Source organism: Amphiprion ocellaris, chromosome 12 (genome assembly GCF_022539595.1).
Source record: "Amphiprion ocellaris isolate individual 3 ecotype Okinawa chromosome 12, ASM2253959v1, whole genome shotgun sequence".
In the NCBI taxonomy this organism is placed as follows: Eukaryota; Metazoa; Chordata; class Actinopteri; family Pomacentridae; genus Amphiprion; species Amphiprion ocellaris.
In genome coordinates, this window is record NC_072777.1 from 26983652 (window position 1) to 27009577 (window position 25926).

A 25926-nucleotide genomic window follows, 5' to 3' on the forward strand; every position below is an offset into this window, starting at 1 on the left:
AACCACAGGGTTTCAATAGGGTCTTCGCACCATTCGGTGCTCGGACCCTAATAATTCCTTGCATTCCAATAGGGTCTTCGCACCATTCAGTGCTCGGACCCTAATAATAATAAACCCTAGCATTCCAATAGGGTCTTCGCACCATTCGGTGCTCGGACCCTAATAATAATAAACCCTAGCATTCCAATAGGGTCTTCGCACCATTCGGTGCTCGGACCCTAATAATAATAATAATTCCTAGGGTTTCAATAGGTTCCTCGCACCACTTCGTGGTGCTCGGACCCTAATAATGACAATGATCTAATGATATCATAAAACAGTATAGGGGCCATAGGGGCCATTTTTCTGCATTTCAACTTTTATTTTTAAGTCCTTTTTTCTATTGATATTCACATGCCTTAGCTTACATTCTGAATGCATGACTTTTGTTTTGGTAAAAATGTTCATTCTTTGTCCACCACTGCACAGGATTTAAAGAAATTCAGATTTCTAAGTCACATTTCATCAAATTTGTCTATTTTTTTTAAAAAGGACATTTTAAGCCCATTTTTTCTCATGAGAGACACATACCTCTGCTTATATTTTCAGTGAATGTTCTGCAGATATTTCTCTAGAAAGTGTGAATTTTATCAGATTAAGGAGGGCTTTGAGTCAACTGTTCTAATAACAGCAGCTAAAGTGGTCAAGAGTGTAATTAGAGGTGAGATTAAATAATTCTTCAGTTTGCTGCAGGTTTCAGAGCAACAGAAATCAAACTGTGGAGAATGTAAAAGGTGGAGAACAGCGACATCTGCTGGTTATGGACGCTAAACAACAAATTTAGAGTATCAGAAGTACAGTAATGTGTCTGTTTAAGTAGAACATGTATGCACTTTTTTGTTTGTATTTTTTTTTCTTGCTACTTCCTACTTTTACTCTGTGTTGTAAATCTTTCAGATCCCTAAAATCCTCAAAATGCAACAACCAAACAAGTAAAACGACAAAAGTCCTGCATGAAAAGTCCTGCTTAAGTAGAAGTACATAGCAGTAAAATGTAATTAAAATATTGCATTAGAAGTCCTGGTTTGGTCCCTTTGACTGATATATCATTATATTATTAACAATGAAGTTATTATTGGAGCTGCTGCAGGATAGAACTACTTCATATCCAGTTTTCTATTCAATATGAGGCTCCAAAATGTGATTAATGCATAAAAAAACAAAGATCTGATCTACAAATCTGTTGTCAGTTTTTCACTGAACTTTCATTTTCCTTAGATTTTGGATTATTGGAATATGTGAGAAGCTTAGAGGGAAAAATAATCTGTATCTTGTGAAAGATGTCAGATAAATGTGATGGAAATTAGATATGCCTTGGTCCAGCAGAGGTAACAATGATCATGTCCTTGAACAGTGTAGATAGACGCTTATATGTGCAAAAACCCTTATACTGGATGGACTATGCTGTTCAGTAATTTTCCATTACAATGTAGTGGAACAGAAAGTAGAATATTTCTCAGAAATACTCAAGTAAAGGTACGTTAAAATCGCACTAAATTACAATATATATTATTTCCACCTCTGCTCTCACTTAAAGAAATATGATAGAAATAATCATTAGTTGCAGTTGTAACTAAACTTCAACCAGCTGCATCAGTAAAGTCCTACTTTTACATTAATGCAGGAGTAATAATAATCATATGATGACATTTGAAGTATTTTTTTCTGACAATGCCAGCATATTTTTCTGAGATTGAAATGTTGTATTAGTACTTTTATCTTGAAAAAAAAAAGAAAAAAAGAATTCTTTATCGACCACTGCACAGAATTCAAAGAAATTCTGATTCCTGTGTCCAATTCCATCATGTTCCATTTATTTTTGATATTTTAAGTACATTTTTCTCATGATACTTGCATGCTTTTGCCTCTTACATCCAATGCAGGAATTTACAGTGTGGTTTTAGTGCTTTTTCTTTGGTAAAAAAAAAAAAAAAGATTTCTTTATCCACCACTGCACAGGATTTTTAAAAAAATATGATTTCTGAGTCATATTCCATCATGTTTATCTATTTTGGACATTTTAAGTATATTTTCTCATGCCACTTGCATACTGTTGCCTATATTCTCAATGCTTGACTTTTATGGCGTGGTTTTAGTGCTTTTACTTTGATAAAAATGTGAATTCTTTATCCACCACTGCACAGGATTCCAAAGAAATCCGATTCATGTGTAAGGTTCAATCATGCTTATCTATTTTTCATATTTTAAGTAAATTTTTTCATGCTGCTCACATATTTTTGCTTATATTTTCAGTGCTTGACTTGTACAGTGTGGTTTTAGTGCTTTTACTTTGGTAGACGTGATTTCTTTATCCACCACTGCACAGAATTCAAAGAAATTCAAATTTTTGAGGCTGATTTCTGCCCCCTTCCACACTCACTACTGCAATCTCTATAAATTAGTGAGGTGGTCCTTCCTTCATACCCGACGGCTTCATCACTGGTTTCATTTTGTCTATTAGTCAGTTCCAGGCAAGACACCTCCCTACCTGTCTTCTCTTTTTCACCTCACCCATGATTCATATCGCACCAGGTCTAGTGAATACATCAAGCTCATCATCCCCAGTACTCCTACTGTTTTTGGCCGTATCACCTTTCGCTTTGCAGCAGCTAACGACTGGAACGCCTTACAAAACACTCTCAAACTTGCATCTTTGACTCCACTCACTTCCTTCAAGCTTCAACTCCTACAGATTGTAGTTGACTGTTGCTCGTGCTGATCGCTTCAGACCTTACTTACACGCATACTTATACAGTCATGGGAAAAATGATTAGACCACGCTTGTTTCCTTCAATTTCTTGTTCATTTTAATGCCTGGTACCACTAAAGATATATTATCTGAAGAATACAATGAACACGTCAAAAAATGCAGCTGATTCCATGATACTTTATGTCCTATTTGACATGCTTAAGCTTAACTGTATTCCCAGGGTATATAAGAGGCTGTTTCATGTCAGAAGCAGCACTGCACATGCAAATGTCTAGAGTGGTTTCCTGCTGACATTCAAGCATAACTCAGAAGTTGTCAGCTCTTCTGAACTCTAAAATTAAAACAAAATAATTATGTGAAGCCACAAAGGCAGACATCTTGGCACTGCTGGAAATTGGCATGAGTGAGAGACAGGTAGTGAAGAAACTGAAGATCTCCAAGACAGCCGTTCATTACAAGAAGAAAAAACAAGCCCAACATGGTACTACCAAATTGCTAGCTGATCGCAGCAGGAAACGTCTTTCTACCCCGTTAGATGACCGTCACTCATCCATTCCTGTGTGAGGAATCGTCGTCACTCCTCCAGGGAACTAAAAAGTGAGTGGGCACTGTGGAGAAATGTGCAAGGACAGTTTGAAACCGACTTCTTGAAGCTGGTTTAAAGTTAAGCAGGGCACGGAAGAAGCCCTTCATCAAGGAAAGGCAGAGGAAAGCCCAGTTGGACTGTTGATTACTGGGCTAAGGTTCTCTTCATGAATCCAGTTTTCAGTTGATGCCCACTCCAGCCAACGTACTGGTTAGGAGGAAGCCTGGAGAAACCTTCAAACCAGACTGTCTTGCCCATACAGTAAAACATGGGGGTGGATCAGTGATCAGTGGGTTATTTCAGTATGGGTGGAACAGGGCAATTACTAATACTTAAGTGATTTGGGTTATTATCAAGAAAACCATGGAAAATGTCTAGATTTCAGCTCTTAAATAAAACTCTAATGAGCTATTTTTGTTATCATTATATTTGTCCAAACAAATGTACCTTTAGTTGTGCCAGGCAATGGCACAATGAACAAGAAACTGAAGAAAACAAGGTTGGTCTCGTATTTTTTTCCATGACTGTAGATACACACACACTTTCCTACACCTCATGCACATTTTTTCACTCACATGTATATGCTTCTTACTTGTTTGCTTTTGTTCTCTGTTATGTTCATATGTCTGTCTGTGGTTTACATGTGCATTTGTTCCTGCTGGCGCCTCTTGGCCAGGTCATATGAATGAGAACTAGTTCTAAAACTTTTTTTTACCTGGTGAAAAAAAGGTCAAATAAAAATAAATAGATAAGTAAAACCTGTAAAATCTGTTTGTGCACCTAAATATGGAAAGTTTGTAGTGCAAATATGATTTTTGGGGAGGATTTATTACCCAGAAGTCACATGAGTTTTAATACTTCACTGTTATATGGTATAAATGATGTTTATGAGCTGAATGACAACAACAGTGTGGTCAAAGTTTGCATTACATAAATCAAGACAAGCTTCAGTTTTGATTCCAGCACATGATTTAATATGAAAACGCTCATGCAAAGAGAAGAAGAGATTATATAGAAGAATATTTTCATTGAATGCTACTCTACTAGAGAATTATTCTGCGTATAAACAGAGAAAGTTGTTGATTTACTACATCGCTGCTGCTGCTGCTGCTCATCTCAGGAAGTTTTTTTGGGTGTTGAGGTGTTTATCAGGTCAGTCAGAACTTTTCACTTCTCCACCAGCTCTTTGTTCTTAGCCTCGATGATGTTCTTGACCCACTGAACACTTGGGTCGACGCAGATTTTTTTACCATTTGTCATCTTGAAGCTGAAATGAACACAAAAAAGATTGATGCTAGTTTAATATCAGGTTTTTTTTCAGTCATTTTAGCGGATCAAAGAGCAAATTTGTTCTTTATATGTACATGCGTCAAACATAACTATAAAGTGGGTTCTATTTGTTTAAAGAGCCCAAATTCTGCACATTTACAGGTTTGTAATTAGATTTTTGGGGTCTGTTAGAATATTTTTACCTACTTTAATGTTCAAAAATCCACATTTTCCTCACGTTGTATATTACTACAGCTTCTTTTCTGTCTGAAACGCTCAGTTTAGAACTTTAGTGTGGAAAAAAGTTTTTGGACACCTCATACATTTGCATGTCTATTGCATTAAGAATCACTCTTAGGTGCACTCAATAAGTGCAACTTCTTTTAGTACAATAACAGCCATAATACTAAACAAATCCTAAAAAAAAAAAAAAAAAAAAAAGCCATTAAAAAGTTAAAATGGATTGGTTCCATAAAAATAAGAAATTTTGAGTATTGGGTCATTTTGGTAGAATTTAGTTTTGTTAGTTTTTCTTGTGAACAATAAACAAACAAAAAAATATAATTTGTATTTGTTTGTGTCTGTCCAATGCAGCCACACCTTTTGAAATACAAAAAAAGATTTTTCCACGAAACTTTTGTGATAATATTTCAGCTTGTGTAAAATTTTAAGGGTGTCCGAAAACAATTTTTCCAGCACTGTAATGTTGGACTGACAGGTAGCTAATTGTGCTTCCGTACGCATTTTTGAAATTTTTCATCAGAAAAAATTCATGAAAATTGTAAAATTTGAAATAATGGATCCAAAGTTGCAAGAAAAGTTGTCAAATTTGCTTGAGGTGGTTTTAGAAGTTATACATTTTAGATGTTACACATGTATTTACAGATCTTTGTTGGAGCTGGAGACTCCTTTTCTGAATAAGTTCTGCAAATAAATTATCATTTTTTTTTCTTCAGTTATTATTATTTGGCCAAACTAACAGAAGCAGGAATTATGCAAATGTGTTACATTATGATATAGATAAGTAACTTCAAATTCAGTATTTCCTGTAGGAAAGAATAACTCTTCGGTGTGGACTCATATAGGCTCCTCACATTTGTGCAACTTTTTTTCGGCCTTTGTCCAGCTTTGTTGACAGACAGCAGTGTGAGAGAGACAGGAAAGTGGGGCGAAGTATTGGGAAAGGACCTGCAACAAAGGGCCATGAGCTGGATTCCAACCCATGATTATTGCATCGGGGACTGTAGCCCCTGTTTATGGACCTGTTGAGCTACTGGGGCGCCCCAGAATCTGTGCAACTTTAGCATTTTAGTTCCCAGTTTTATGTGTCAGTCAAATGTTTTGCATTGATTTGATCTTAGGCTGAAGTTTACTTACAGGACGCCTTGCTTAGTGCACAACTTGTCTGTATGTATGACTTCCACCACGCTGCTCTTCCTCAGGCGGCTTTCGTAGAACGAGAAACAGCAATACTCAGGACTAAAGGTGTCTGAAAACTGAGATGGAACAGAAGGATTAGAAAGGAATCTTTTCTTTAAAAGCAGTACCCAAAAATAAATAAATAAATGAACACCATTTGTCAGAGCCTGAAACTGGAAAAACAGTAAAAAATGTCAGCATTTCTGTCTGAAAAATGAACCAAAATCAAAGTTTAAAGTCCTGGTTGAACTGCAGGCAGTGTTTCCATAGAGCTGAGAGAAGACGACAAGAAAATGAAACGTTCTAGATCAATAAAATTCAGCGTGACTCAAAAGCAGTAAACAGAGGAAAGTTTTTCACCTTCTAGCTCATTGGCTAAAAAACTGATAATGAAGAAGTCAACTAGTGATAGTTTCTGAATCAGTTAGCTGCATGTCACAATACAAAATAAAATATAGAGAATACTTTAAATATGAAATACTTTATCACAAAATGAAACTGACTGAGCAGGTATGACAAGTTGCACCACAATGATATTCATATAAAAAAAAAAGCATAAATCTACATTTTCTCTAATTTTTCATTTTCAATAAAACTATCTTTCACTTGTTTTAAGAATGATTTCTTTTTAAATCATTGAACATTTTCTCTTTTGACCAAATTATGCTCATTAATCGACAAGGGAATATTAACAAACCAAGGTAAAAATGGAAAATAAATGTTATTTAGTCGGCTTACTTTCAGATGCCATGACAGCGAGAGATGAGACGAGCAGGACGCAGGTCACCAGGGCGATCTTCATCTTCATCATCATGTTTGCTTCTGTCTTCGTCAGTCTGCTCTGTCAGCTTTTATCATGCTGTTCGTGGTGTTTGTTCCATGACACATCGCAGACCAGAACCTGAAACTAATGGGCGTGTAAACAACCTTCAGCCCTGTGGTCAGCTCTTCTCAGTCAGGGGAAACAAAGTGTGGGGAGGTGGGGGAGGACCGATTCTTTGAAACATCACACTTAAACCTCAGACATGCTGTGCGTTTGTGCCTGTTTGTGCAACCTGCAGATGCATCGTGGCTTTAAGCTGCTTTCACTGCTGCTACTTTGTAAGTTTCAAATAATGAAACACGACAAACAGCAAAAAAAAAAAATAAAATACAGTGACGCCTGTAAACTTCCTGCAAATTTGCAAAATTTTTTGCACAGCTGGGTTAAAATCTAAAGATGTTTAAATAAGTGAACTTTTCGTAGAGTTGTAATTTAAACCTTCTTTCACCATCTTACAGCAGCAGGCCTCACAACTACGAGCTAACTTAGTCTGCTTTGTTATTTATGACTTATTCTGTTCATATACGTACGTATTTTACTGTTGTAGCGTCTCCAGCACAAGGTGCATGACTTTGAGCCATTTTATAAACATACAGTCTGATTTTTGACTGTTTTCATGCTAATAATGCCAATCAGAATGTTTTTTTTTTCTTTAAATCTAGTATCAGAGTGCATTAAAATTATATTTCAGGGTATAGATCGGGGGCTGCACAGTGACTTGGTGGTTGTCACTGTTGCCTCACAGCTGGAATATCCCCAGCTTGTGTTCCGGCCTGAGCCTACAATCATTCTGTGTGGATTTAGTATGTTCTCCCTGTGCATGCGTGGGTTTTCTCTGGGTTCTCCAGCTTCCTCCCACAGTCCAAAAACATGCTGAGGTTAAGTGATAATTCAAAATTTTCCGTAGGTGTGAATGTGAGTGTGATTGTTTGTCTGTATATGTAGCTCTGTGACAGACTGGTGACCTGTCCAGGGTGTCCCCTTCTTTCACCCTAACTCAGCTGAGATAGACTCCAGCCCCCCACGACCCTAATAAAGATTAAGCTGTGTATAGATCATGGATGATAAAGATCCGTGTTGCAGTGGAATGTTATGATAAGCACACATGCTCACAGCTGTTTATCTTGTGAGATTTTGAAAGCAGAAAGATGATTCTGAATGATAAACCACAGCTAAATGTTGTGGTTCATAGTCAACACATCGCTAATCTCTACATCACACGCATGCCGTATAATGATGACATACTTACAACCACATGTTCTCAATGTGTTTACATGCTAAAGCCACAAAATAGGGCAATGTCTGAGTGGAAATTAGAGTTTTAAATAGTTTTTACTGTTATCAAACTGCTCTACATATTAGTATCACTGATACATTATTGCTCCATTATTTCTCTATGTGACAGCTGGCATTAGTTTTCCTGTCTGCCTGCTAGCAGCATTACTTAAAAACCAATTAACGGATTCGGATGAAATTTTCAGGTAATGTCAGAAATGACACAAGGATCAGTTGATTCGATTTTGGCAGTGATGCGTCTTATAGTCTGGATCCACGATTTTTTTAAAATAGTTCAGCTGTTGGAAATGATACAGCTGAGCAGCCTTGGAAGGGTACTGTACTCTCTGAGTGCTTTTGTAGTTATTTTTACCTTTTTAAGAAAGACACTGAGAGCAGAAACTTGAAGTTGCTTCCAAACTTTTGCCCTGTAGTGTATATATATTTATATATTTGTTGCTTCAGTGATATTATTTACAATAATGTTACTATTCTGTATAGTTCTATCATCACTTGTACCATCTGTAGTATTATTACTAACTTGCCTGACCTCACTAATTACTTAAGAACCACAGGATCGCATTACTGTCATTTGCGATCAACAATTTCTACAATTCTACAATTTTATTTATGAGATGCTTTATGCAGCGACGTACATCTGAGAGTAGATACAACACAAGCGAGGATCTAGTCAGCAACCTGCATAAATGCCAGAAAACAAGTTCGAGTTTGATAATTAGACCTGGGTGCGGGAAGTAACAGGATTTTTTTTATTTTTTAAAATTTTTTTTTTTGCAAAAGTAGAATACAAAGCTGTTCTATTTCTCATTCCAGTGGTATTTTTTATTTAAATGAATGATCTGTATGTGCCTTTGGGCTTATTTAAAGTCATTTTGTCAGAGTTGTATTTTGCAGAAGTTTGCTTCAGTTTTTTGTTGTTTTTTTTCTTTTTGCTTAATACAAAAATCTTAAAATAAAAATATTTTATGAAAAGCACATGGAGCTATTTTATAATAAATAATTTTTGACAAGGACATTTAGGTCAAACAGACAAAACAATATTTTTCTTTAACACTAAACAACTAAATGCAAAAATCCTCCAACTGAAATCACAGACAGTCATGAAGTCTTTCCTTTTGCTTTTTTTTTTTTTTTAAATAAGTAAACAAAAGCAACATTTGCCAGGTTTTGTTGTAGACATTGTCATGATGGCACTTGAGTTGTTATGGTAGCAGCAGTTAATTTCATCAATCAGTATTACAGGCATTCCTCAATTCACTTGTTTTTGATCATCATACATCCTTATTTTATTTTTTCCGTTCTTACTCTTTCAATAAAATCCTTTATTGTATCTTTTTAATGTACAACATGGGTCAAAAATGACCCATATTCGTTTTGTATGTTATTTCATGTATGGCTGAGTGTTTCTATTATATATACTGAAACTAAACTACAAAAACTAAACTAAAACTAAACTACATTTTATCATTTAGTTATCCAATGTATTCAGTAAATACCTTGTTTTTGTTCAGCACAAATCATCATTTTTATTTTTATTTTCTTACATGAATAAGTACAGCTTTTGTATTCCTAAAATCAAGTTTACACACATTTGTCAATAACGACATGCATTTACTATAACATTTGGCAGGAAACTGAAATTTGTTTGTTTCCAGGTAGAAGCATATTTACCTTGGACAATTATTCACCTGCCAGACATTTCAGAGCTCAGCACAGATCCTTTCGCATATCTGATACATGTTAGTCTTTTTTTTTTTTTTTTTTAAACTGCACCAATTCTGTCCAGAGGAGTCACAGATAGACCACAAGCTTGTGGACAGAAACGAAAATAACTGAGGTGAAAATGGACAAATTTAAGCAAATATTAGCATTTCTGTTTGTATATTTTTGATCCAACAGAATTTGTCATATATTTCCAGAAGACCTTCAATGAATCTATGAAAGAACTAAAATACATAATTGTTTGTTTCAATGATTCCATCATAGAAAATTCAGATTTATAGGAGTCATTTAAAACTCAAGACTGACATTATAATCTTTAAACTTTTCTTCATGGCTGTGTAAAGAACATTTAGACTGGACATCAAGTTTACTCATAGTGCTCTTACTTTGTTAGAAATACGTTGCTTTGTGCCATATTGTTACGAGTAATGGAGTATTTTTACTCATAAAAACTGGGTACTTCTTCCACTACTGGTTTTGAACAATAAATTTGAAGTGTCATGGTAATTAAGTGACCACTAGGTGGCATTAGAGCTGTAGAAAAGAGTCTATCTTTTGCGTTTGCACTTGTTTTTTCAGAATAAGCTGATCTGAGTGGAGAATTTAAACTTTAATTGAATCAAAAAGACACATTTGAAGGCTCAGTTATTGATTCTCCAGTGATCTTTTAGGAAATTTCAAGTAGGATGTGGACAGTTTGTGTAAAAATCAACAAATGTGACAGAACTTTAGCCAGTATTTCATATCCAGGCTGTTCTTTAATGACTCACGTGTTCATTTCGAGGATTTTTCGCAGAATACATCCTGTCTGTCTGTTGAGGAAGAAAACGTTTAGTAAACAACATGCACCTTCTCCACTGAGCACATCCTGTCTGTGGCCTTTCACCTCTTCAGATAACAGATGCTCATTTCCCACCCGAAACACCTCCCTGCAGAACCAGCGACGGCAAACCAAAATCACACAATTAAAACACAACACACTCAAATCAGGCTGCAAAAGACTCAGTAAAAGCGAATTAAACCAAAACACAAGAAAGGCAGGGAGGGAAAACACTTTAATTTGCTCTAACGAGGACATTTGCATTCAAGAGGATTAAATGTTTTAGTTGAATGTAAGCAACATCACTCAGTTATGTAACGATTTAGCTGCTGTAGTCTGCAGGGAAGGGATGTTGGAAACCAATTTTTCTCCAAGTGCAGAAAACTTTCCCAAATATTAGAAAAAGACAAACTTAGAAAGGAAATCTTCAAGATTTTTAAATATCAACGAATGACCTTAAAATATAAACCTAAATTATACAAGAATATTGATTTAACTTTCTTTTTACTCGTCATAAATAAGAATATTCATGATAAATGTCCTATTACTTGAGTAAATGTAGTGATTCCACAGTGTAGAAATAGCTTTTTATCAAATGCAATCATGCATTTGAATTTTTACTTCATATAAAGTTTAAAAGTACTATCATTATACAGGGTGTCCCTAAAGTCTGGACACATAGGAAATCTCCTAAAAAAATAAAAAATAAAAAAAAAATAAATAAATTAAAAAAAAAAAAAAAAAAAAAAAAAATATATATATATATATATATATATATATATATATATATATATATATATATTTGCCTCCACAGACTAAATATGGCTTTATTGAAAAATTAAATTCATCTGCTATCTTTCGTTATGTTCATCCTTCATGTCCACTGGGTACCAGTTCAACACCAAAAAATGATAGTTAATGAGATTTCCTACGTGTGCAGACTTCAGGGACATCCTGTAGTATATTATAGTACCAAAAGTAAATATACTCATTATGCAGAATGACATATTTCAGATCATCAGTTTAATTTTGCAGCCAGTAAAGGCAATTCAACTACTTTTGATACCTGTAAAGTTTATCTTAACGTGTAATATTGCATCATAATTAATTTGTTTATTGTATTTTGTTTTATTAATCTGAATATGGAGTAAAAAGTGTAGTTTCTGCGTCTAAATTGCAGCCGTGTGGAAGTATAAAGCAGTAGAAAATGTGAATACTCAGGTAAACTATAAGTACTGCAAAAGTGTACTTAAATGCAGTACCTTGAGTAAAAGTACTCAGTTACTGATTAAATGTCTGCAGCTGAGTCAGTCTGGAGCCTGTTTCTGCTAAAAACATAATGTTCCCTGATAACATATCGAATAATTTCTCATCCTGACAGCTTTTGTTATGTAACGGTGAAGAAATCTTTGTTCCTGCATATCTGTGTGGACAAAAGATACACGTGAACATGCACACTCACACGTGGACATGCACATACATGTGGAAAATACACAGATAAACAAACTGAGGATAAACAGAACAGAAGGACGATTAAATCATCATGTATTATTATGTAATGTATAATTTAGTTTTCTGTGTATTCTGTAATAAAAACTAAATATATTACTGTGTAAATACGTTGAGACTGCACAGAAATAGACACACGTTGACATTAAAATTTAGATTTTAAGTGAAAAATTGACTGTCAGAGGAGTTAAAATGTCAAAGATAAAAACTGCTTTAGCCTCTTTAACATTAAATCACGAGGGATTTAATTAAACCTTCACACTGCAGAATCTGCTTTTTTTGGCCAAATATGTGAACACAAGCTAAGGAATTTAACTCTTTCTCTGCTCTCAAAAGTATTTGTACAAAAAACACATGAATTTAAACAACAGGCTAAAGAAATGAAGGAAAATGAGTGTTTAATTATAATGTGAAGCTACTGTAGAATAACTTGTTTTAAAATAAAGCCAAAATTTAGTGCAAATTCTGCAGATCCTGATGATACAAGAATAAATACAGGATTGTTGACACTATATGCAGTACTTTTATTTTGAAAACTATAAAAAGCTAATTTACATGTTGACTATTTACAAAGAGTAAAATATAATTTGTTCTTTTACAATGTTTGACCATAAAACTACATTTTTAATAATTTTTTTACAGTGTTTGACTGCAAATTTACACTGTTTAATAGTATTCAATATTAAATCTGTATAAGTAGAGGTTGTGCACAGAGACGCTTCTAGTCTCCATCAGTTACTGCATCAACTCAGACAGCTGAGAGACCAAAAATCTGTTTAAACAGTGAAATGAGGTTGTACTTTTTGAGCTGTTGTAACGGTGAACTTTCCTCATTGTGGGATCAACAAAGTTTATCTTATCTCATCTAGTGTCATATTTACCTGAAATCAAGTGATTTTGTGGCACCATATAAATATTTGGTCACACCTGACAAATTTTGATCGCATTTGTGAAAATTTTGTGCAGTTGACTAGTTGTAATAACTGGAGCCAAAAACAGTCTAGTCACAATGCAAGAATTATGTGATAATAAAAAAGAAAAACACCTCTTAGAAGCAGTTGAAGCCCATTAGATAAAAATGTTTTTTTTAAAAAACATACGTCTTACACTGTAAAAATTCAAATTTTTTTAATTAGAAAAAAATTAGCATTATTTCCCAGATTTTACTGTTTTGATAAACTACAGATAATATTTTGCTAAATCACAGAAAAAAAAAACATTAATTTGCATGCTGACTGTAAAACATAAACAGAATGTTTAAATTACAACATGCTGTAATTCATTGTTTTATATGATGATGAAACAGTTAAAACGAAACTTTTTTACTTCTTTTATTTCTCTTATTTTTCTGTTTTGTTAAATCACTGATAAAATCTAATAAAATCACAGGAAAATATATTTAATTAACAATTGATTAAATGTAAAAAAAAAAAAAAAAAGCACAGGCTAAAGCTGCAACTAAAATAATCTTTAAAAAATCAAAAATATGTTTTGCTTTTTTTTTTACAATTGGTAATTTGTTCTTTAATGTTTGACTATAAAAATTTAAATATTTCTGTATTTTCTGTGTTGATTATTGGCAGCTTTACAACAACTGGAAAAAGTCACAGAGGAAATAGACTAAAATTCAGAGCTGCTAGTTTTCAGGCTTTATTTTAGGTTTTAATTTTCATTGTTTTTTTTCATTTATTAAGCTTTATTTTCTCTTTTTTGCCTTCGTGATACTGTGGTACGTCTGAAGTAAATCAAATAAATAAGAATCATGGGCCATTTTTGAGCCACTGAGCACTATTTAAAGAAAGATTTTTAAAAAAATTTTTACCACAACAGTGGAGTTTATTTGTCCCACCAAGACAAGAGGGCTTATTCCATCCTTTCATTAATTACCTGGTTCCTTCTGCTTGACCATCTCTGATCTGATTTCTTATAAATATCAGAGATACTTTAGAGGAAATTGTTCTTAAAATGTGGTGATTTGAGATTTAGCCAAGAGCCAAAGGTGGTTGGATTAGTGCTTCATATGGGCATGTTTGCATGTTTGTGTGTGTTTTTGGGTGTGTTTGTGTGTTCTACAGGAAGTCGACCTCATTCATGACCGATGTTTAAGTCAGGAAAAGGTTCAAGGATCAGTCACCAGGATTCAGATTATTTTTAACACGATGTTCTTTCCTTCAGCTGCAGGATGCAAACGAGACGAACTCAGCCAGTGTGAGAGATGCCAAACTTATTTATGTTTTATGAAATATTATCGTGATTACATTCCTTTTTCTGTGTAGATTCTCAGAAATCCAAGTGATAGAAATTTGAGACATCTCAGTAAAAAGCAACTGGGCTTGAAGATGTTTCATCTCATCTAGAACTGAAGAAGCCTCTTGGATTAGAGGTGAAACATCTTCAAGAATCTAAAGTAGAAGTTCTTGTTTTTTTCCTCACAGTTTTAAGCTGTATTTTTTGTACAATTTACTAATATTTTACAATTTTTCCCTGTTTTGTTAAATTATAGATAACTAGTGAACAAAAAGTTAGTTTGGATGTGAACTACTAAAACGAAATAAGAGAATATCAAACATTACAGGTTTTTTCTCAACATATTTAAGCTCGATTTTCCGTGTTTTGTTAAATTGCAGATGCTAGTAAAATTAGTAAAAATTTGTAAAATCACAGAAAAAAGTATTAATTTACGAACTGTTAACAAAATAAAACAAAATAAACATGCCAAAAATTTGTATTTTTATAAATAGTATTTCATTTTTTTATCGCAGTGGACTATTGGAACAGCTGAAATACAAAACAGTCACTTAAATTAATACAAAACCGTGTACTAGCTCTACTATTTAAATTGGCATTTTATTGTTTGTATTAACCGTCCCTGTTGTCACACTGTGTCTCCATGGTGACGGAGGACAATTAGCATCAGGGTGTCACAACTCGATGAACCTTGTGATCACCGCAGCCACAAACACTCGCTGAGTCGCTGTCGGTGTTCTCAGATACACAACTCTGTTTGGTTGTACGTTCCAACAAACAGAACTGATGCTGGAAAAAGTGACAGATCTCGTCCACGTCGCAGCATCGGTGCCTCCTATCGGTCGAAGTTCTGTCCTCGTGGTAAACGATGGATGAAAACAAGCAGCTGACATGTCAGAAAATCACGTCTGACTAAAAGCCTCCTCAAGGTCACAGAACCAGAAAAATTCAGCTTTTAAATGATCCTTGACTCTCCTCCATCCGACAAATGTTCATCTTTGAGCAGCTAAAGGTTTGTTTTTAAACCAGAAAGGGACATTTTATTGATGCTGACCTTTATAAAGACCTCTGACCTCAAGAATTCAGCAGAATTTTGACATTTTTGCACAGTGTCAATTTTACATTAAAACAAATCAGAAAAGGTCAATTTAAAAAAGAAAAATCCTCATTATACCATTATAATAATATGCAAAAATGACCAGTTGTGTTCCTGTACTGTGATGTACTGTAAAAATGGTGTTAATTTTTCAAGATGGCAGACATTGATGACTCATTGTTGACATATTGTGATTAGATAATATTATGTTATATATATGTGTGTGTGTGTGTGTGTGTGTGTGTGTGTGTGTGTGTATCTGTTATAAATATATTTTATTTATATTTAAATAGTTTCTTTACATTAAAAGCAGGACAGTTTCCTCAACTCATTCAGAAACTTTTGAATTTATTACATTAACATTCAGCACATTTTAAGACAAAGGATTTCACTGACAGGAAAGTTATGAAAAATCTGAAAAGTAAGTTGTAATGACAGCTGTCAGACAAATGGAGAAAAAATTACAGATTTTATCTGTTTAATTATTGATAATATCAAGTAAAATCACAGAAAAGGGTTATTAATTTACATGTTGAATGTAAAAAAACAAAAACAAATAGGTCAGAAATGTAAATAAAATGCGAATGGTAGCATGTAAGTGTGGATTTACATGTTACATGTAAAAAAAAAAACTTTTACAATGTTTGATTTGGATTTTCAGTTTAATTACAATTAATATCTAGTAAATTCACAAAATATATTAATTTAAAACAAAAACTAAATAATATAGAAATTATATATTTTTAATAAAAACAAAAATGTATATTTTGCAGATTTTTTCCATTTTTTCACCATTTTATTCATAATTTTTTTCTGAGAACTTTCTTTTTTCTATTTTTACAGTTAATTACGATGACATTTGTACTTTGAATTCAGAAACAAGCTATAGTTACTATAGTTTTTAAGAAATTTTGAAAGAAGATAAGTTATGGAAACAATTAAAATACAAAAACAGCCATAAATTTGTATAAAATATCTGAAAAACGTGATCAGTTTACTGTATTTCAATATTATTATTTTAAAGGTAATATTTCTGCGATTTTTGAACAATACAGCATTCCACAACATCCTGCACCCTTGCATCCAGTTTTTTTGCCAGTTTTTATGAATGTATTTTTTACAGTGTAGTTCAACCCAACACTACTTTCGACATCAGTATTTCACAATGTATGTACGCTTTATGTAATATGTCATTTTTCTGTTTTGTTTAATATAGTAAGATGAAACTGTGGCATGAAGGAGGCCTCTCAGCTACACATCACTCACTGATTCTGTTATATAACATCTTCATTATAATCCAATCAGTCAGCTGCTTAATAACGTTCTGTTCTCCATGACAGCAAAGTAAAATCCATCTGCTGATAAGGAGCATTAAATGTTATGAGAGGAAGTTCAGTTCAAGTTGTTGGAATCTTTGAAACACATGAATCTTTGTTATGAATGTTGGTTCTCGTAGATTTATTAAAGGTCTTCTGGAAATATGATGAAATCTGCTGGGTCAAAAATATACATACAGCACCTCTAATAGTTGGTTCAAATGTCCTTTGACCTCCTTCACCTCAGCTGAAAGTTGAGCTTCTGGTTTATCTTTGACTCCTCCGGACAGAATTGTAGCAGTTCAACTAAATTTGTTGTCTTTCTGACTCAGACTTGTTTCTTCATCATTCAATTATTGATGGGTTGAAATCAGAACTTTGGGGAGACTAGTCTAAAACCATCATTCTAGCCTGATTCAATCATTTCTTTACCACCTTGATGTGTGTTTGGGCTCATTGTCTTGTTGAAACATCCAATTGTGTCCAAGATCAACCTTCTGCTGTTGATTTTAGATTTTCCTGACAAATGTGGAAGTATTCCTCCTCTTTCCTTATTCCATTTACTTTGTGTTTAAGTACCAGTTCCCCAGAGCATGATACTGCCACCTCCATGCTTGATGGTAGGTTTGGTGTTCTTGGGGTTGAAGACCTCACCTTCTCTCCTCCAAACATATTTCTGCTTAGTTTTTGTTCCATCTAATGATAGAACTTTCCTCCAGAAGGCCTTGTCTTTGTCCCCGTGATCAGCAGTAAACTTGAGTGGAGCTTTAAAGTTCTGCTTCTAGAGGAAGAATTTCCTTCTTCATGGAGCCTCTCAGCTCATGTTGATGTAAAACACTGTGAACACTGACAGCTGTGTTCCAGCAGCTTCTCATTAATTGTAGACCTGCTTTTTGCTGATTCTTGGTGACTCTCAACCATCCTGGCCAATTATCTCTCAGCAGCAGGTGATAGTTTGTTTTCTTCCTGATGGTGGCAGCAACACAACTGGACCATGAACTTTATACTTACAGATGCTTTTGAAACCCGTAGTTGGTTTGAAATAACTATAAGTGACTTTTTTGACTTGTTTAAGTCCATGGTTTGCTTCTTCAGATCTATGCTGAGATCCTCAGACTTTGCCGCTGTAGTGGTTGAGTCTAATGTGTGGATCAGATGGGTTTTATTTAAATTGGCTCAGAGGAGTCAGCAGCTGTAGTCAATCACAATCACTTACAAGTAGTTAAAAGACGATGATTTTTAAAGAAAAAAGATTAACACAGCTTTCTACATCACCAAAGCTCACACAGCAGATGATGCCATATTTCCAGGAGACTTTAAGTATATATATAAATATGATGTATGTGTGACAGCATCATCTCCACCCAGCACTCTGAAAGCCTGGTTCCCTTGTGTTTCTGGGTGTCTACGTTTAAACCTGATGAATAGCTTCCTTGTGCATCTCCACTACACAAACACACACATCGATCACTGCACACACACACACACACACACACACACACACACACACACACACACACACGTTCATACATCACAGCTGACGGACGTCCCCCATTTATCACAGCTGAATTCCAAACAGTAGCGTTTTCCTGCTGAAAAGATAAAACTGAAACACTTGAGCAGCAGTGGAGGAAGAATTCACATCCTTCACTTCAGTAAAAGTACTGATACCACGCTGTAAAAGTACTGCATGTACGTAAGGTACTATAAAGTAACAGACCTCGGTGCTTGTGACTGTTATGCTGTTATATATGATTTAATTAGAGTATTTTATCACGAATTATGTGGAAAAACAGGATTGTACTGCTGTAGTTTGTTGAAGTGAACTGCAACTATTTATCATTTTTAATTTAAAATTAATCTGCGGATTATTTTCTCCATTAACTCACTGATTGTTTGGTTTCTAAAACATTGGGAAAATGGTAAGAAATGTTGTCTAAATCCAAGTATTTGCAGATTCAGTGTCAGTTAATTAATCATAAACTGACTAATCATTTGTGCAGTTCTTATACAAGCTGTTGCAAACTTTAATTTCTATAAATGCATACTATTTTACAGGCTCTTTATATGTTTTGTGTGCAGAAATCCTGATTTTTTAAATCAATAAAGCTGTGAAATAGATTGTTTGTTTAATAATAATCAATTAAGCATTTTGAGATGTTTTACCATGAAAAATTCTTTGATTGTAGCTTCTTAAATGTCAATATTTTCTGGTTTCTTTCCTCTGTTGTATAACAATTTGTCATCTTGGGCTTTGAGAAACACTGATGGTATTTTTTTTTAAATATTTTATGATGTTTATACACTAAACAACTAATTGATTAATGGAAAAAATAAAAGATTTTAAACAATGTTTAGTTACAGGATAACTGAGATGTAGTGGAGAAAAAGAAAAAAATGACAAAAGAAAAAACTCAAGGGAAGTAAAAGTACCTCAAATTTCTACTGAAAGTGCAGTATTCAAGTAAATGTAGTGTGTTTTGCCTCTCATTGTCTGTCTTTCTCTGTCACTGCGGGATTTTTTTCCCCCACACTTTCCAGGAAAGACAAAAATACTGCACTTAAATAGTTCTACTTTTATATTTCCTCTTATTTACGTAGTTTTAGTACATTTTGTCTTTTTATATAATCCAGACTCAGTTCCTTTTATCGCTGTAGTCGCCGTTAATTATTCTCCAGAAGAAAATATGACAAAAAAAGAACAACACCGATTATAAATCACTAAGTGCTGCACGCACGCCTTTGTTCTTTATTTTTTTTATCATCACACATTCCTCTGGTTTCTTTACTATAAGAGACATTTAAGGCAGATAAAACTAATGTGTTTTCTGTTGTATACTGATGCTAATGTGAAGATTTTCACATTGGATGGAGGATGGATGTGGTGGTTAAAGAGATGACAGAGGTCAAGGTGGGACAGACAGGAAATGGTGGACATGAACACAACTTCCTGTGTGAGAAGAGAGAATGTTGCATGTGTGTGTGTTTGTGTGTGTATTTAAAGGTCTATAAGTCACGCTGCGTAGAGATGCTTTGCCTTCCTGCTACAAACACACATATTTAAGGAAGTCCCCTGATAATACAGTGAAGTCTGGAGTCCACAGCTTCTATCTCAGGCTTCGTTTCCGCTCATTCGTTGCTGCTGTCATGTTAGAATCTCAAAAAATGCTCCGTGCCAGCTGGCCGAGAACGTTCCCACAACACTTTATAAAGTTACCAGCAAATTCTACCTTTGCTACCTTCACCTGTCTTAAATTCTGCTTTTTTGCTCCTTCTTTCTGTCATTGTGTTATATAAAGTTGCTTTTTGTCCAGACTTTCTTCCATTATTCATCTACATTGTTATGTAACACATTACCGTAACTGCTGCTAACAGCTAGTTTGGTCTGAAACAAACAAAAGAGACAGGAGCTACAACAAAATGTTTCAGACTGAAGAGGAGTTGCCTTATAGAGTAAAAGGGAAAATCATGTGTTTTTGAATCTTAAAGCATGTAAACAGATCCTAGCAGAGCCTGACCTGTACTGTACATGTGCAGAATATGGAATCTTTTGAGGACAAAGAGCCATTAACTACTCATTTATTTGGCGTGACAGAAAGAAAGCCTCCCTAAACTTAATCCAAGATAAGAAAGAACCCCTTGAGAAATCACATGAAGGAATTCCGTTTTCTAAACCACCCTGTTTTTCATTAGTTGGAGCTAAACACAGCATGTTTCTGTCATGAACAGTTTCCTTGAAGCACCTCACAGATAAACCCCTAAAAATAAGAAAAAAATACACGAGAAACACAGAAGGGGGAAACTGTAATGCTTCCATGAAAATTAAATGTATAATAATGTGCTTATGGAACTTATTTGCTCAATACTTTACTGATGTAACTGTTGAAACTCATGACTTGCACACTTGTGAAATTACTTGGGACAGTCTGCTCAGGCTTGCAGTGTCCAATCACATTAAAATAACTTGATATAATGAAATTCCTAAACCTTTCCCTCGTTACTGAATCTTTTTTTCTTCTTGCAAGATATTATTAGATTAGTAAAATATACATAAAATCTTTACTTCAAGTTACATGTTTGCAGGTTGTTTCAGATTTATTGGGCTCTACATGTAAATTAATGCTTCATTTTCTTCTAAAAAATAAAGCCAGCACTGATTCAGAGTTGAATATATGAACTTTATTACACTTGTGGACTGTTTATGTCGACAGAAAAGCAGTGAAGTACAGATTTAAGCAATGCAATCGTCACCATCTTAGACAAGAATACCGTAACGCCAGTGTTTCCACTTAGTGTGTTCACCACTACACAGGACTTAATGCTGCAATCTGTCAGGGTTACAAAACAATTACTAGAACTTGTAACTGCAGGCATCTTTTTCACATTTTCCCATCCGATGTGGCTGAAACGTGAGCCGGTGAACCACTCGGGATGAGGCAGATGATTTCAATCTGTGTTCATGGAATGCAACCAGTCGTCTTATGTACATCTGATTTACAGTAACGGCACAGAAAATACACGAGGAGGCTCGTAAAAAGTGGAAATATCTCGGTTCTGCAGATCATACAACATGTTCATGCCATATGGGAATCCAATTGTAGTTAGTTGAGTGTTTTATCTTATTATAGGCTCATGATAATTGTGCAACAAACCACAAGCATGGTCCTAATGTGAAAACACACACATACTGGCATATAGCTACAGTTATACAATCAGCCACAACATTAAACCCACCTACTAACTAGTCTGTTGCACTATTCTACAGAAATCACAGTATTTTACGATGATTTCTGACCATTTAATAAACAAAAATGTCTATTACGTTGAGTAAATGAAACTCCAGTTAACTCTCTGAACCTCGAAACCCACCAGTGGGTTTAATAAGCATTTTATATCGTTTAAAAAATGGTCAAAGTAACACCATTTATCAGCCAGAAACTGAAAAACTAAACTAATTGTTGGATTTCCAAGTTTCCTACTTGCGATTTTGGTGAAGAAAATTACCCAAATCTAACCATAAAATTCAGATATTTCATCAAAATCACACATTATGTATGTAAAGTTTCACTAAAAATATAAGGTTCGCACTAGATTCTGTTAAAAAAAAAAAAAAAAAACTGCAGAAGTTTTCTGCTGAACTGCAGGCAGTGTTTCTGCAAAGGTGAGAGTTAGTTATTATTAAATCAAACCTTCTGGATCAGTAAAATAAATGCAGCATGGCTCAAAAACAGTAAACAGAGGATCAAGTTGTTGGAAGATACATCCGGCATGGTGAAACATCTTTCTACAGCTGATGAGCAGAGTAAAATGAAAAACAGAGGCTGCAAAAATTGACATCATTAAATATCTATAGTATGTGGAGCCTCTATGCTTTTAAAGTGTTGGTAACATCTTGGGTCACTTGGAAAAATGTTGGTTTTATTTGCAAATTTTGCAAAACAAATGAAGAAGTTCAACTTTCACTTTTGTCTTTTACAGGATTTATTGCATTCTGTGTCGTTCTGCACAGAAGACATTTCTGAGTTCTCTCTCCTTTGTCATGGTTGTTCTGTTTCCATAGAGGTGCAGGACTTTAAACTGCAGTGAAACATGAGCAACAGTGAGGCAAAATGTACTTTAATGCTGTGGCTGATCGGCGTATGAGAAACATTAAGAGGAATTATATTTATTACATGTGTACAATTTAAATACGTGAATGGAAAACAGTTTAAAAACGTGTCAATTAGTGTCACCACAAAACACAGCTGTCTGTTCACTCCCATGTTAGATTATACTAGAAGATGAATAATCATAATAACTGATCAGTTTTTAATTAATAACCCGCCTGGAATCCTCCCAACTCAGTGGCCGACTGAGTACATACAAATAATAACACTGATACATGTGGTCAGATGCGCACAAACATACATACAACAGTCAGGACACACAGAAACACATTCAGAGTCCTCACAACACATTTATACTGAGCGTGTCCAAACAATACCCACAATATAGTTTGTTATCATAGTCACAGTATCAGTACATGTTAATGAGACTATTCAGAAATCAGAAAAGACATAAAACATCACTCATAGTTTATCCTCTTTCAATGCAAACCTCAAATCAGGCACCAGACAAATAATAATCACATTTTAAGACGTTATTAAGTAATTCAGGCCATTTTCTTTCTATAATAATCTGTTACAAACTCTTTTATTCTGCTGTGTGCTTCAAATTTATGCTCTCCAAACAGCTTCCAGGAAATCTTTGTCGCTGTTTAACATGTCACCTTGAAACAAAAGCCAGACTGCTCAGCTGAAAATAAGCCAGGACCTTTAATACAAGGAGGCAGAGTAAAAGACTGCTTCATAGAGTTTTAATGGCGATAATCTGTTTTTTTTTGCATATTTATCTCCTGCTTCCTTCTCGTCTTCACATTCTCTTGTTTCCTTCTAGTAGTTTAGATTTTATTTTTCTGTATTCCAGTGTTTCTTCACCTGTCCAACCTAAATACTACTCATTTTAAACTACAAAACAGGAGTTACTTTTAGTACTATTCCATTTGAATAGCTAGTAAAAGCTTTTAAATGATGCTAGAAGTAGAGCTGTAGTGTTCTGATGGATTGGTCAGCTGGTTGATCTGCAAAGTCTCATTGGTTGGACAATCTCTAGTGTTAATTTCACAAGGAGAAAAGTTCTTTTTTAACAGCCTCCCAGGATGAATCCAGTATTTGTGGCGACAGATTTGACAAGTTTTATCACCTTTGAACTGGTCCAACCCAATGGAGACAGCTAGATCAAATTTATTTAACTTTAATTGAAGGTTTTCTCAACTCCAAACTTTAATCATGTTAAAGAAGTTGTCGGTATGGCTGCATTTTGTTCAAAAAGTCATGTCAAAACTTTGAGAATGAATTTTTGAATATGCAAAAGATTCGGATGTTACCAACTCATTAAATCATCATAGATCCTTTTTCCAGTAGGGACCTTTACCACCTTCTAGTAGCCTCAAGAGGCATTTTATTCCCATTTATTACCCATTCTGGTCAAAGATAAACAGAAAGAAATCTCTTACCAACCTTCTACTGTCATGTAGTCATGTCCAGTGGCATTACTATCCTGGAAACCTAGAAAAAGGGGCTTTATACAGTATATTTTCAACTTTTAAAAGCTAATATGTTCTTTAAAATGCTTATGTACTTGACATTTTTAGTGTGTTTACATATTTGCATGTTTCTTATTCTACTTCTTTAAACTGACATACAGGATTACTGCTTAATCTCATTCTACACTGTCCAATGTCAATAAAGGGATTCTATTCTTTTGTCCATTTTAATTCAAACCATGAGCCATTTCCAACTTTAACTGAACAGTTTTGGTGCCTAAACTTAACCAAATATCGACTGAAAATGCCAGTGGAACTCAAAACCGAGTAAAAACCAAAGTCAGAACAAGACTTAGGCATCAAAATGAAACTATAACTACAGTTAGAGATGGGAATTTAACTCGGGTCTTCTGAATGAAACCTCGCTTACTTATGCCTCAACCTCATGCAGACTTTAGTTCCTCTTTGTTAGCGCTAAATCGTGTCTCCATCAGCCTTACACTGGTGGAAACATGAGCCTACAAAAAGGAAGGATCTGCTGCCATTAAATGGGCTGATAACATCCGAAACAACTCAGCAACTAACATCTAAAACCTGACTTCTTTGTACCATATTCCTCAATAGTTCTTGTGCTGGATCACTAGTCGGTATCATTCTGGTACATAAAACCTACAGAACAGTAACATTTGATTTCCTAACAGCCACTTCATCAGCTTCATTTCTACTTGAATGTATTTGCTACTTGAAGGTTAGACTACAGAAATGGGAATGGCAGCAACAGAGCAGGACTGAGAATCAGAAATGGGGTCTAATTTAATATTTCTCTTTAGTAATTTTCATTTTTTTGCTATAATGCTACTGGGACTATTTTCTCCACGGAAGGGGGTGGGGCTACTTACAGGTGTTAGGGGAGGTGGTGGAGGAATCTTACATTTATTCGGGTATTTTCCTCTTGGAAGGAGGCACCAGGTGTGCGGGCAGGTCTGACGGTAGTTCATGTCCCTCCAGCTTCACTTTGATCAGATGATTCGCCAACGCAAACTCCTCATCGTCCAGCATCCCGTCCTTATCGATGTCTGCCAGCTTCCAGATCTTTCCCAGGACCGTGTTGGGCAGTTTCGACTTCACCATCTCCTTCTTGGCGTTGGCTCCCGTCACCTTCCCGTTCACTGGAGATAAAGTGTAGAAGATCTCATCGTAGGCCGGTTTGTCTCGAGCCACGACCCACTCGGCTTCATCGATGCCTTCACCAGCTCCTTCGCCGTAGCCGTGTCCGAACGGGCCATCCAGGGTGCCGTCGAAGGCGCCGCCCTTCACCACCGCGTTGGGCCGCTGGGTTTCCTCCTGCCGGACCAGAACCATCAAGCTGGCGATGTCGTTGGCCAACATGTCATCGACTGCCTCCAGGAGTTTAGGTTTCAGAGGCTGGAACTTGTTAAGATCCTGAGATTGGAGTTGGTCCTGGAAAAAGTTTTTCACAAGTTAAGCTTTTATAATCTACAGCTGTGAACAAAAGCTTCCATGTACTTGTAAAAGACCATGTGTGTCATGGCAATGTTAAAATTCCAATGACTTCTATAATTTTCCATGATGAAATCATTGAAACACATGAATCTTTGTGACAAAAAACAGTCACGTAATTTGGTTCTTTCATAGGTTTAAAACTGGTCTGTTGGAAATATGACAAAATCTTCTGGGTCAAAAATATGTATACAGCATTTCTAATATTTGGTTAAGTGTCATTTTGGTCATTTTCACCTCATTGGGGTTCTTTTGGTTTCCACAAGCTTGTCGGATTTATCTTCGACTCATCTGGACAGAATTGGTGCAGTTCAACTAAATTTGTTGTCTTTCCTACTCAGATTTGTTTCTTCCTCAGAGTCCACAGGTTATCGATGGGGTTTGAGTCAGGACTTTGGGTAGACCAGTCTAAAACCTTCATTCTAGCCAGATTTAACCATTTCTTTACCACTTTTGATGTGTATTTGGA

The 25926-nt window shown here is 35.1% G+C and overlaps 1 protein-coding gene and 1 pseudogene across 2 annotated transcripts in view; both read right to left on the reverse strand.

Moving 5' to 3' along the window:
- Positions 1 to 4286: 4286 nt before the first annotated feature.
- LOC129350262 (C-C motif chemokine 3-like) lies at positions 4287 to 6837 on the reverse strand (annotated as a pseudogene).
- A 14172-nt stretch (positions 6838 to 21009) lies between these two features.
- ehd3 (EH-domain containing 3) overlaps positions 21010 to 25926 on the reverse strand; it is a 28312-nt gene continuing 23395 nt past the window's right edge. For both annotated transcript variants that reach the window (XM_023285021.3, XM_055015754.1), the window contains exon 9: positions 21010 to 25397. In XM_023285021.3, the coding sequence (XP_023140789.1) occupies positions 24870 to 25397 (528 nt within the window). In that variant the 3' untranslated portion in view covers positions 21010 to 24869. The remainder of the gene's footprint in view (positions 25398 to 25926) is intronic.